Below are 15,000 nucleotides of genomic sequence, written 5' to 3' on the forward strand. Positions count from 1 at the left end.
GACAAAGGCACATACGCTTACTAAAAATTGAAGTAATATTAATGAAGATATAAAAGGTAATTAAAAATAGTATTTAAATGATACTACATATACACATGTGTGTCAATGATGACACAAAAGCACAAAAAGTGCACAAAAAAATAGAAAGTCTAATAAAAATCTTTATATTAATATAAAGATAATATATAATAATTTTTTTCTAATAATAAAAAAAAAGAAATCTGGAATTAACATTAACGCACAGCGAACAATATCAATATGCAAAACGTGTCGAAACGGTCAAAAACGCATACCATCCATAAATTCATCCCTTTTTTTTCCAAGATACGGCACAAATGTTGTAAAAAGTAATAAATTCATAGATACAACCTCCCTCTGACCGTGTTGTTTTTGGCCGTTAACGTTAACATGCACAAGCACAACATCAAGGACCTTTCACACAGTTGCTGAGAATAGTTTCTCCACAGCGTAAAGGAAAGCAGGATTTTCCATAGGCAGCACCGAGAATCTTAATGTGACTTATCGGCGCAGGCCTCAACACAATCATTAGCTCTGCCTGTCTTTCTCCGAGGCTGAATGTGTTTGCGTTGGCAGCGTGTTCACGAGGCTGGCAGAGACACCTGGAGTCTGGCCTGGAACAATGGCACGGGAGTTTCTCCATGGCTCCGAAACGAAAAAGGAAGCGAGTTTCACTTATTATGCTTGTAATTTGTTTGTCATAGGATACATTATGAGTCGTGACCATGTGTTTGCGGAGCAGGACTATTTGCGGGTACGAGTGTGGGCTGGACTGAGCGCTCGATCAAGCTGCGAACCAAATCCGCCAAGATTTTTCTAAATGCAATACATAACGCTTTTATTTAGCCAGGATGCATTAAAATGATCGAAAGTGAGAGTAAACACTTTTATAATGCTGCAAAAGGTTTGCATTTCAAATGAATGAAGGAAGAAATAAAAGAAGATATAAGATGTGACGCTGTTTCCCTGAAAATGTGAAGCAGCACACCGGTTTTTGATGATAATAATAATCAGAAATGTTATCTGAGGATCGTGTGACACTGAAGGTGATGCTGAAAATTCAGATTTGCATCAAAGGGATGAATAGCATTAAAAATGAAATGTAATAAATGGCACAACTGAAATGTAAAAAATGTGCAAAATTACATTTACATAAAATGGCAACACAGTAACAACACAACTGACAAAAGATACGTTAGCATGACGGTAACCAAACTACAAAAGTTGAGAAAACCTAAAAATTGAAAGGCAACCAGCTTGAGCAGGTTTTTGTTTGTATTTCTGTAGATTTCTCACTGTATACAAGTAAAAATAAAACCACTGAAGCTGGCTGCCTTAAACGTTTAAGTTCTTAACTTTTTTTATAGGGTAAAACTACTGAAAAAAATATGTCTGTTAGCTTAAATGAAGCTGCAATAAAATATAAAGTAAAAATAGAAAATGAATAAAAATATTGCTTTGTCGGCCAGCTGAAAAAATTGCAATTCACAGTTTTACAGTTTTTACAGCATTTTTGATTAAATAAAGGTAGCCTTGGTGAGCAGAAGAGAAAAACATTAAAAAAAAACACAGACTGTGTGTATGAAACTTTTAAATGAAACTCTAAATCCAACATCTATGAGTGCGTCAATCCAAAAAACTAATTGGCTAAGGTTTCCTTTCAAACTGGTTTCCAAATTGAAATGTCAAATAGGTTTTAAGACAGTGCTGCACATAAGTGGCAAAAATAGTGATATATAATATAAAAATATATAAAATGTATTTTTTTTGGTAATTTTAGTTACCAAGCTTGTAAGCACATTTTTTAAAGCACCAAATAGTTCAAAAGTCCTGTTTGACAGACGTGGAAAAAAAAAAAAGCATGGATCCATAAACACAAAACAATTGTGATGCAGAATAATTGGGGCAGTGCAAAAATGCAGAAGCAAAAAATTTGAATGTGTTAAAATAATGCAGATGTAAATACCAGCACCTAAACACAGTGCTCTAGGAGAATGTAAAAATGCTTTAAATATAAAAGGAAAGTAGCGCACTAGGCCAGAAACAAAATTAACCTGATTACGGTTTTCAAGTAAAAACTCGCAATGACTAAATTACAGCCTGTGCCTTAAATGCATAGGTTTTCCTGAATAAAGATGCTTGTAAACATTTGTTCACTTGCACAAAAATAGGAGCCACAAACAGGACAGGCACTATATTTAAGTACATAACACATCAAAATAAGTTAAATATAGTTTTCCTGTCTATAGACCAATTATTATGAGCTTCTACTTGAGGGAGCAAAACAGTCGTTTCACACAGTCAAGTTTTAGCATGAATAAGCACCTTTAACCCGACCACTCCCTGCAGAATTTACACGGTTTAAACCCATCACTGGCTTTCCAACACAGTAACGCTTTGTTTTTAGTGTAGCGTAGACAAAATTGCACAACGGCGCAGTATGAGCAATTATTAAATACTGTAAAAGTCACTATTCAGCAGTAAAGTGTGTCGAACCCAAAATCCGTGAAGTTCTTAACTGTGATCCCTTGTGTCTGGATGAGACCGCTGGCTACCTGCGGCTCGTGAGGCTTTCATTCGCACAAAAACACACAGAGGGGTTATATAATTCTGAAAGAAACTCAACAGGACTGACCAATTACTCAGACCTGTGTGTGTGTGTGTGTGTGTGTGTGTGTGTGTGTCAATACCAGGGTTGGAGTTAATCCGGCGTCTCTGAAACAGCGGGAAACGAGGAGACACTCACTCCAGCAAATTCCTGTCAGTGTGTGTGTGTGTGTGTGTGTGTAGGTGGAGGCCTTCAGCAATGCTACAATTAAAGTACGAACAATTAGATAAGGATTGGCACAATCTGGATAAAAAAAAACGCTTCGGTATTTCATTCCCAGCATCACGTGTTGGTGCATTATAGAAAATGCACGCTTTTTAAAGAAAAACATGCATGCCATGAACCGTCATTATTTAATTATCTTTATCTTTCCAAACAGGTATGACAATTTAGAAGAAATTTAGAACGGTTCAAATCTCTGCAGGTTTTGTGTAGGTCAGTTTGAGACTTTTTAAGACCCTTTAAAACCAAGTGTCGAAAATTTAAAGACCGAACCGAAGTGAACTGAACTGAATTTAAATGAGTTGCATTAGCAACAGTTAGAAAAGGCGAATTCCAAACAATGCATTTTAAAATTATTTTCTCCCCCAAAAAAATTTAAACATGGAATAACTTTTACTATACTTTCTGATCACACTGAAAATGCTTAAAAAACATGCACATTTTTAGCATCAAACTTAGTTTATGTATTTGCATTGGAAAATAAGAAAAAAACTGGGTGGTGTTCTTTTTTGTTCGTTTTTCAATACATGCAACTTAAAACTAACTCAAATAAATTTAAGACTTTAATTTGCAGAAGACCTAAAGAAACCCTGACGAATTACACTGGCTTTCAAGACTAAGAAGGGCAGATGTGAACCATAACAGTATATTATATGATTTATGCACTACATTTCAGTTTTTAAGCATAGCTTTGTATGTGCTTTCATGTCCTTTAAGCTTAAAAGACTTAAAACGTGAGACTAGAACAACATGCATTGCGTGTCATAAAAAGTAAAGTGCATTAAGAAGATTAGGAACAACATGAAAGTAAATGTTTGTTTGAATTTTTCCTTTAAATTAAAAGCATTTCTTTCTTTGATTCGCTGTGAACAGGACTGTAGGTGGTACAAGTCTTATGGTCACTCTTTTTAAAAAAAACAAAAAAAAAAAAACATAACTAAAGTGTTAAATAAAGGTCAAGCCATGGTCACTCAAAGTGTATGTGACCGGTACTGGATATTTATTGTTTTATATGGAGTGCGTGAGCTGCAATTCCAGGATGCAATCATTCTGCCTGAGAACACAAATAAATAACCACACCCTCATTTAAAAGAGGAATGTGGAGACGGACATACCCAAACCATGAGATATTCACAGTTTTAATTTCCCCACTCGAGCGTTACATGATAACGAATGTCGAATGAAGACTTGGCCTTGAAAACAAAGTGACCTCACAGCTCTGTCAAACCACAAATACGAGTTTGATGCACTGCACAGTAAACAACACGTTTAACGCCAAAGCCCTGCGTTTAGACGACGACCACAAAAGCATAAACACTGACGGTGAGGTCAGTCAACATTGAAAAGCGTTCATACACGTGGCCGACGAACCAGTCATAAGGGTCGATATTTCAAAATGAAGATCTATGCGCCATATAAAAGCTGAATAAATAACCTCTGCATTGATGTATGGTTTGTTAGGATAGTACAATATTTGGCAGAGATGCAACTATTCGAAAATCTGGAATCTGAGGGTGCAAAAAAAAAAAAACGAAAAACGAAAATCGAAATGCTGAGAAAGTCGTCCAAACGAAGTTCTTAGCAATGCATATTACTAATCAAATGTAAATTTCTTGATGTAAAATTAAAATATCTTCATGGAATAAGATCTTTGCTTAATATCCTAGAAAAGAAAAATAGAAAATTTTGAAGCCATGTATTGTTGGATATTGCTAAAAACTACAAATATAACCATGTGACTTATGACTGGTTTTGTTGTCCAGGGTCACATAAAAACATACATAAATAAAATATTAATTGCTATATATATAATATATATATATATATATATATATATATATATATATATATATATATATATATATATATATATATATATATACACACACACACACACACACACACACACATATACACATATACATAAATATATATAAATATAAAAATGTAAAAATATATATAAATATATATACATTAAAAAAATTATTTATATATATGAAGCAGGTTTTACATATAAAGTATTTAATCATCAAATATTTAAATAATAAAATGACGAAATACTCAGATAATTAAATTACATGAATATTAACTACATTATATACGAAATTTCTTGCTTTCACAGAATGATCATAAATGTCTATTTCTATGCTTTTAAAGCAAAAGCGATTCCGACCGAATAAGACATTCTCAAACTGATCTTTTTCACCCGAACTGCAACGCTGCATTAAAAGCATTTGCTGAACAACAAAAACAGATGCACGTTTAGACGCGCTCTCAGACTTTTCGACCCCACTTGTTGTTTTTAAAAACAAAAAGGCTGGTAACGGTTGGCAAGGGCACGATCTCGCACGCATGCAGCGCTCGGACGTCTCTCCCATTGAGCCAACCGAGAGGACAAAGAGAGGAAAGCTTTGACAGTTTGGAGACTTGAGATATGAGCGTGATGGGGATCGCAGCATGGCAAACATCAACAATAACATTCAAATTCACATAAACACAACAATGCACCTACAATACGGCCTGTGGGAATCGCATTCAACTCTACTAGAGAATACGCGCCCCAGATGTGCGTCACTTCGGGCTTTCCTTCTCACACGGACGAGATCTGCTGCTGCTCTTCGGTATATATTCCCGCTGCGGCAGGAAGCGAGAGCTACCTAAGCGTCCCTCGAGGACTTTATAAGTTTCAGGGTTTTATGACCTCACTCTGGTCTCAGATAAGAGTCCTGCACACCGCTGACCCGGCTTTCCCTGCCAATCGGCCTGACACATTACAGGAAGGCCATATTGTTCTGCACAAGCTGCTTCCCCCTTTCATGATGGTGCGAGAAAGATCGCAGAGGGCCCTGTGAGAGAACGAGAGCGAAGCTATCACGGTGAGAAAGCGAGGGTGAAAATCAAACATAAATATCGGTCAGGCCGCGAGGACACAATGGGTCATTTGTCAAGCCCATGGCAGGATTTTGGGAACCTTCGCCGGCATCATGAACGGGAGCGGGAAATACTCAACTGCTGACTTGCACTTTGGCGTCGCATCCAAAAGTTTACCTCGGTCTTCTTGGGAAAATATGAGGTAGAGAAAAATTTGAAGGGTGTGTTCGTCCTTTTCTGATAATGCCAAAAAAATAAAAGGATTCAAGTATTCGTGGAGGTACCAGTGAAAAGAACAAGCGTTAAACTTCCTCCAATTCATTCACATTAACATTCAGGTTCGAGGGAGCGATTTCCTAAAATTAAGATCGAAACAATCAAGTTTCAAGTAGTCTTGGGTTTCTCAGCAGAGTAATGGGAATAGTTTAAAAGAACGGTTCGGACAAACATGCAAATGCAGTTTTTATTATTATTACGAATAAAGACCCCGATTTAGGGATGTTCCACGAAGAAAGATAATTAAAAATGAGGTTTTAAATATTTTTTGAGTCTTATGCTCAGCAAGGCTGCATTTATGTGATCAAAAATACAGTAAAATCAAGCCCAAAAATTTAATTTAAAATTTAAACATTTAATTATTATCAATGTTAAAAGCAGATTTTTTTGTGTGTGTGTGTGAAAACTGACATTTTATTTTCCAGAATTCTATGATGAGTACAAAGAACAGCGTTTATTTGAAAAATTATTATTTTGTAAGATTATAGTCTTTACTGTAACTTTACTGTAACTTGTAAAACTCATTAATGAAATGATTCCTTTCAAAAAACAGCTGCGTATGGAATATAATGTATAAATAGTACAGACAATAAGTTAACAGCCCTTTTTAAAACGAGTACAGTGAGTTTTTTTGCTTTATTTCTGCTGAACTCTTCCTTTAAAACAACAAAACGGGCATTAATAAACACAGCAATGTGGGAATGTGGATCAAAATGTGTTTTGAAATTAACCGCAGGAAGAGAAAAATGGCATCTAAGGAGCAGGCGAATAACAGGAACTACTAAAAATACAAGCATTCAGTGTCCAAAGCCACGTCTAAAAATGGACCAGCACAGGTTATGAAGTCCTGCGATTTTCTGAGCCATCAAAGAAGTGCACTGGTGCACTGTTTGTTTGAACTTTTTCTACTTTAAATAATTGCATCGAACCGAAAAGCCAACATTCGTGGAGCAAAGAGCGCACACACGGGCTTGGGGCATCTCTTTGGGGCATTCAGAAATGGCTGGCGTTGGAGGCGGTTTAAGATGGATGTTCAGGCACCGAACGCAGGATGTGGCCTAGATTCCATCAGTCTTATCTAAAAACGACCATTTTCAGTAATGAGGCGATGTTTACAAGCAAGAACACACACATAAAAGACGCTGACAGAGGTCAATTGGGATGACTAATCAGAACGACCTAACGTCAGTACATTAATGAGAAGAGCTCTGTAACTACTGGGCTTTACTACTAGTGAACGTCACTGATCAGCAGGTGTCTGGGGGTTTAGGTTAGTGAATGAAGACGGAGGTCTTACTACGGTCTCGTTACGTCTTCTTTGTCATGGAAAATCTTATCATGTGCAACATGCCGAGCTACAGGAAAAGGCACAAGGACTATAGAACACATTTTTCTTTAGTAATAAGGTTACTTCTATAGTTAACCAAGTTACATGTTGCTGATTTAAATGACAACCATGTTACAAGTCTGAAGTTTTAACACAACATAGCTAACTAAAACTGTAAAAGCAGTATTTTTATAATTCTAAAACTATGATGTTATATCATTTATTTTTGAAGTTTTTTGAAGTTTTATTTGAAGATAATACATTTTTTAATCAGATTTTTTAACTCACCTAAACAATAAGGTGAAATCGATTTTATATATATATATATATATATATATATATATATATATATATATATATATATATATATATATATATATATATATATATACACACACACACACACACACACACACACACACACACACACACACACACACACACACACACACACACACACACACACATATATATATATATATATATACACACACACACATATACACACACACACACACATATATATATATATACACATACATACATACATACATATATATATATATATATATATATATATATATATATATATATATATATATATATATATATATATATATATATATATATATATACACATATATATATATATATATATATATATATATATATATATATATATATATATATATATATATATATATACACACAGACACACACAAATTTTAAATCCAATAATAATAAAAAAATATTTAAAAATTCTAAAAATAATGACATATATATATATTTATTTTTTTTTTCTGAAGGATCAAGTGACGCTGAAGTAATCAAGAAGGAAAAAAATTCATTTTAACATTAATTATTTTCCTACCCCAAAATGTTAGTAGTTATAAAAATGCATTTACCTGAACAATACTTCAAAGTGCTCACAATCGTGTTTTGTTTACAAACGTAGCGACAAGCAATAAAGTAATAACGAAACTGAAAGTTTTACGTTAAACAGAGACGGAGTATTATTCTAACGGCGGCAAAATAAACCTCCACCATTTGCGATCATTAACGTAATTGTGTTCAAAACAGCAGCAAAACTGCTGAACAAGCTCCAGTGCTGAAGTTGATCTGTGCGAGCTTCCTGTGGGACTACAGATAACGTCCCAAAGCCACATAATCACCGTCCCGCTTAACCTGCGGAGCACATCAGCAGGAAGACGCGAAGCGTGCAGGTCGACACGCACCTGACCCCGCTTCAGACACAGTCCAGCGGGTGAGCCATTCTCTGCCTATGTCAAAGGGAAACATCTGCAGACTTCACAAGGAGAACACCATTGTCCACGGAGAACTGCTCACTAAAGCGCATACAGTGCATGTCTACGCTTGTGTCCACCCCAGACTGCCGGGAATGTCACGATGCATGAACGCATGAATGCATGTACACACCCAACGATAAAGCAACGCACCATCTGATCAGCAAACGCTCAATGCGGCGGTCAAAAAACGCGTTTAGCATTATCCCAAAAAGCACAAAGCTTTAAATCGACACCGGAAATAATGCTTTTATTGTGTGGTTTGTCGTCAAACAATTTTAAGTTGCGCTTATCCTCACCCTTCTCTTGAGACGGTCTCTCTCTCTCAGCGTGAGCGTGTCGGCTTTGGCGATCACAGGAACGATGTTGACTTTGCTGTGGATCGCCTTCATAAACTCGACATCCAGAGGCTTCAGGCTGGAAAAAAAAAAAAAAAAAAAAAAAAAAAAAACAAGCACACAGAAGCACAAATCAAGAAAAGATGCATGAAATTGCTCAAAAACATTTCTAATGTTACTAAAGATTTCTATATCAGATATTAAAATGTTATTTTAATAAAAATAAAGATGTGAATGAGAATGACTTTGCTCTAACTACATCTAAAAAAAACGATTAAATAATTTATGTATGTGACTATTCAAAAGTTTGGGTCAGTAAGGCTTTTTTTAATTTTTGATTTGTGAAGGATGCATCAAATTGTTTAAAAGAGACATTAAGACATTTATAATGCGTTTATTTTTATCAGTATCAAAAGTAAAACTAAATGTCAGAGGTATCGATTTATAATATTATGATTTATCTCTATTTGAAAGAAATGTTTTTCCTTTAAAATGTCTATTCATCTAAAAATGCTGATAACAAAATAAAGTGCATCATTATTTTCTGCAAAAAAAAACTGTTTTCAACATCGATAGTAATTACAAATATTTCTTGAACAGCAAATCATAATGATCAGCGTTTTAGAAAGATTGTGCGATACTGAAATCTGGAGTAACGCTAAATATTAAGCTTTGCGTCACAGGAATAAATTGCATTTTAAAATATATTTAAACAGAAAACAGCCATTTTGAATTCTAAAAATATTTCACAACGTTTTTGATTTTACTGCATTTTTTTACTGCATGAGCAGGAGACTTCTTTGAAAAAAACACAAAAGCACTGATAATTTCTGATGAACAGTTCACAACACTTTTGAACAGACTTTAAAGTGCAAAGTTTTGGTGTAAGTTCCACCTGTGGTTTTTGTAGGTGATTCATGTAGCTTTAATGCATCGCTTCTGCTGCAAACAGGCCTTAATTGAAGGCTAAAGCCACTTTGTGCACGAATAACATGTTTTATTGACCGATGAGTAAAGGCAGGAGTTTTACCCGTGTCCAAACGGAGAGATGAAGTAAAAGCAGCAGTGTACTCTGTTGTCAACGATGTGTCTGCGGTTCAGGCCGCTCTCGTCGTGCAGGTACCGCTCAAACTGATTATCAATATACTGGATGATCGTCTTAAAGCTGTCCAAGGGAATAAAGCAGAGAACACAAAATGAGTTGAAAGGAAACACTCCGACTTAAAAGCTTGTGATTGTATTAAACTAATGCATTAAACAAGTATCGGATACGGATCTCAACCAAACAAAACCATAATCTAATCATGAAATATCAGGATGCACTTTAGAAACGAACAAACAACCACTTTGTCCAAAAGCTTACCAAAATGCCATCATGTTTACAGGTTCCTGTCCAGTACAGACGGACCAACAGTGTTAACTTATTAAGATTGAGATCTTATTATAGATTTTAATAATATTTATATTATTTAATAATAGTTTTTATTATTACTTTATTATTTACTATTTTATTATTATGCTGTATATATATATATATATATATATATATATATATATATATATATATATATATATATAAATAGTTAGTTTTTTTAGTACATCAAATGAAATAAACATAAGAAAAATTACCAAGTAAAGTTTGGAGGTTTATGTTGTTTTGGTTCTATTTAAATAAAAAATATATATATATATTTATTTACATTTTTATTATTTACATCACGTTAGTACATCGCACTAAAAACCTAAAATGGCCACAAACTGAAATCATTTTAACAAATATTTTTATATTTTAGGCTTTTTTTTATTGTTATGTTACAGTAAAAAAAAAAGTTTTTATGCTTTTATTTAGACCATGATATGAACCAACTCTCGGTTCTCTAAAGTCTCGCCACCAGCTTCCCCTTTGCTCTGAAGTCTCCAGTCTTATCTAAACATCACACACTAAACTCAATCAAACTAAACTTAACCCCGAACCAGAACTAAACCACTCCTGTGTCTTCGACACCTCAGCCTTACCCGAGGGGCTGGAGGAAAAACGACTCGATGTGGCACTAGGTAGGCAAAGTGGATGGCACATTTTCATTATGAGCCTAAGAAGCCTGTGGGTGAGAGACGGGGAGGATATTGTTCTTTCAAACAGGACGTTCCCAGCATTCCTGAGCGAGGCTCAATGACCAATAGAGCAAGAAGAGACAACAGCTGCCTCCAGTCTACAGTCAAGTGCCATGATGTAAATAATCTCTGCTGTGCAGATACACAGACACAAAACATGGGGTATTAAATTAATAATCAGTCGGGTCTTCCATTAAAGAGGTCATATTCATATGCAAGGCATAATTTTATGGTAGACATCTGTAATGATAAACAGGGAAATTTTGATGCAGAACAACAGCAGCACCAATGCAAGTGCACTCAAGAGTAAACACACATTAAAAAAAAAAAAAAAAAAAGTAGGGATGTGTCACAACGGCGCCAAGTTGAGATCTATTGCTTATTTTAAGCAACAGTTTTTAATAAGCGTGCTATGAATTATCCGTTGGATGACAGAAAGCATGATATCCTAAAATGCATCAACTTTAAAGCAACATCCTGACATATTGAGACGGACATCTTTGCACGATGCATCCAAATTATTTTCTTTTCGGGAAATCTAATATGCATCAGTCAAGCTAAAATGCATTTTAAAATTGCATTGTGGTCCATCTAGCATTTTTAAAATGGATAAGATATCTTCGCCAAATGCTGTTCTGCACTAAAGAACTATACCTGAGACTCGGATACTTAAAGATGACCGAATTTCAGTGCATTAGACACAGTTTTACAGATTAAGTGACATAATGACAAAACATTTTTCTTTAAAAGTACAGGTGCTTGTTTATTTTTTTTTACAACAAAAAAGGTGTTTTAATGTTTGGTTATTTAAACTAATGACAAACAGGAGTGTGATTTATGTGTCAAAAAACTAAGAAATGAGTTAAGTCCTGTATAAGAGTGATGAAAAGTAATAAAGTGTCATTTGGACTAATGCAATACTGCGACACGGAAGCATCGTACATGCCACTAAATTTTTAGCTCATGTAAGCGTATAATGTTTTAAAGCGCAACAGCATGCATTTACCGGTGTACTGCGCTTTGCAAATATCCGTCATTATCTAATACCAATAATTTACACTGAAAATTATAATGCATATGGCACAATCATAAGAAAACCCTGTCATATTTGGAAATAAATGTGCCTCAGAAAACAGACATTTCACCTTCCACACCCACTGATACTGATTGGTATGAACTAAAATATTTTTGACCTCATGAACACTAAATCTAATATCATGCTTATGGAAAATACCACAAATTTAGATTGTTATATATATATATATATATATATATATATATATATATATATATATATATATATATATATATATATATATATATATATATATATATATATATATATATATATATATATATATATATATTTTTTTTTTTTTCTTTTTTTTTTATATATATATATATATATATATATATATATATATATATATATAAATAATCCCTACTGTACAATTTTTTGAATTATATAATAAAATAAACTAATTTTATTAGATAAACTAATTTTAAAGATGTCTCCAGAGGTTTTCTCTGATTTAGCTCACACTGACCAGTCCTGGCTGTTGATGGCGTCGCCGTATCCAGGCGTGTCCACTACAGTGAGGCGGAGCTTCACTCCCCGCTCCTCGATTTCCACCGTGGACGCTTCAATCTGAACCGTGCGCTCGATCTTCTCTGCAAGCGCAACCACATCCCATCAGAACAAAAACACGCAAGTTCACAGAAAAAAAAAAAAAGAGAGAGAGAAACGTCTGAGGAGGCGCATCAAGACGAACCAAATTAAAAATACTAACGATTTATTGATGCGCCGTGAAACAGATTAATGAGCATTTTCTGAGAACCTTTGGGAGGAGGCCCTGGGCTACAGATGGGATTACTTTCTTGAAAACAACCTTTTACTTTAGAGAGCTTTCATAGACGGAGTGCTCAACGGAGGGATTTGAAGGGATTTTAGATGCATTGAGCATCTAAATCAGAAATGTTCTGCATTCCACCCGGAGCAGCATCACGCTGAAGATGATATTACTCTACGCTAAAAAGCATTTGGACACTTAAGGGACACTTTAAGAATGCCTTAAATTATTGCATTAGACTAAATATGCAATCGATATATTCTGAAAATATTATGCGAAAAAGCATTTAGACACTTTAAGCCACATTAAAAAATAAATAAAAATCTTACTTTACTGCATTAGGTGAAATATATTATATTATATCATATTATACAACATTATATTATATGTAACCCTGAACCACGATACCAGTCATAAGGGTCAATTATGAGATTTATGTCATCTGAAAGCTGAATAATTAAGCTTTCTATTGATGTACGGTTTGCTAGGATATATTTACAGTAGGAAATGTACAAAATATCCTCATGGAAAATGATCTTTATGATTTTTAAAATGAATTAAAATGATTTTGGTGTAAAAAAAATCTATAATTTTGAACTGTGCTCCAGGTTCACATATCATATCATATCATGTCTTATCATATATAATATATACATTAGTACAACACAAGTGTTATGTAGTGAAAAATTGTGAAAAGTGTGCTTGTCTGTTTTTTACGAAGGTAAATTTAAGACTCTTTTAAGACCACATAAATTAAATTTAAAGGGAAAATAACTCATCTTACCCTACTGACATATTTGTTCTTATTCTAGGCATGAACGTAATGAAGTGTAGACTTCGCTGCCCTGATTTAAGAGCTTTTTAAAACTTGATTTGTGGAAAGGTGAATTACGGCTTTTGGTCGCAGACCAGCAGAAACCTCGCAATTAAAGCATTCTTTGATATTTCGCTATCTCGTTTAATGGTGTTCAGACAGTTTTACGTGTGAGCGGTAACAAAGTTTTCGGGTCAAAATGAGGTTCATCTAAAGAGGCTTTTCTCGTGGATGCTAGGGATGAGATCAGTCTTGGACACAATATCCTGTAGAGATAATGAAGACCTCGGGAGAGCCGTGTGTGTGTGTGTGTGTGTGTGTGTGTTTTACCTGCCGCTCCAGGTATATAGCGCTCTGGGTAGAGGTCAGTCAGGAAGAGGCTGTTGATCAGGGTCGATTTACCAAGACCAGACTCTCCTAAAGGGACAAATAACAGCGGGTTAAAAGCACAGTGTGTGTCTGTCTGAGTTCACGCGTGCGTTTAAACGCTGCTCACCTACAACCATCAGCGTAAACTCAAAGCCTTTCTTCACAGACTTCCTATGAACCTGATTGGGCAGGTTGGCAAACCCCACATATCCTGCAGCATCAGGGAACTAGAAACACACAAGTAAAGTTGAATATAGAAATGTTGTGTGCGACTTTTGCAGCACCAGATGGAATAATAATAATAACAACAACAACAATAGATTTAGCCAGAAGTTGAAAAATCATTATCAGTGACTTAATTATAGTGACTACGAACTAAATAGTTACCTTTCCTTTTTCTCCAGACTGCGACATTTTGTTTCTGATGACACAACTAAATAAGAAAGAATATATTGATTAAACGAAACAAAGTAAATAAATGCATGCATTACAAGATCGATCTTAAATATCTAAAGAACAGTTCGGCCACGATTATGCTAAAACTACTGTAAAAACATTTACGCGGCATTTACTCTATAAAAGAAAGAAAAACTACAACCTGGACATAAAAAAAGTCTACCCCGGTCTCCTCTGTCACTTGATTTTTCAGAAATAACTCTAATATGCTGATTTGCTGCTCAAAAGACATTTCTGATTATTATTGCGGTGCTTCATAATTTTGTGGAAACGGTGATACATTTTTCAGGTAAATAGTTCAGAAAATAGCATTTGTTTGAAAAAAAAAAAAAAAAACCTTTTTAGTCCTATAAATGTCTTTAATTTCAATTTAACGCATTCTTGTGAATTTAACGAACTGAAGTATTCATTTCTTTTTAAGAATTCTTTCCAACA

The 15,000-nt window shown here is 34.6% G+C and overlaps 1 protein-coding gene across 1 annotated transcript in view; it reads right to left on the minus strand.

Moving 5' to 3' along the window:
• Window positions 1-15,000, minus strand: part of zgc:63587 (uncharacterized protein LOC393431 homolog) — a 27,518-nt gene that overhangs the window by 6,529 nt on the left and 5,989 nt on the right. The window contains exons 2-7 of the mRNA XM_043246753.1: window positions 14,497-14,542; window positions 14,237-14,336; window positions 14,071-14,157; window positions 12,624-12,747; window positions 9,995-10,129; window positions 8,926-9,043 (exon numbers count right to left, since the gene is read on the minus strand). Coding sequence (XP_043102688.1) covers window positions 8,926-9,043; window positions 9,995-10,129; window positions 12,624-12,747; window positions 14,071-14,157; window positions 14,237-14,336; window positions 14,497-14,523 — 591 coding nt within the window. The 5' untranslated portion in view covers window positions 14,524-14,542. The remainder of the gene's footprint in view (window positions 1-8,925; window positions 9,044-9,994; window positions 10,130-12,623; window positions 12,748-14,070; window positions 14,158-14,236; window positions 14,337-14,496; window positions 14,543-15,000) is intronic.

The sequence above is a fragment of the Puntigrus tetrazona genome, chromosome 8 (genome assembly GCF_018831695.1).
Source record: "Puntigrus tetrazona isolate hp1 chromosome 8, ASM1883169v1, whole genome shotgun sequence".
Lineage (NCBI taxonomy): Eukaryota > Metazoa > Chordata > Actinopteri > Cypriniformes > Cyprinidae > Puntigrus > Puntigrus tetrazona.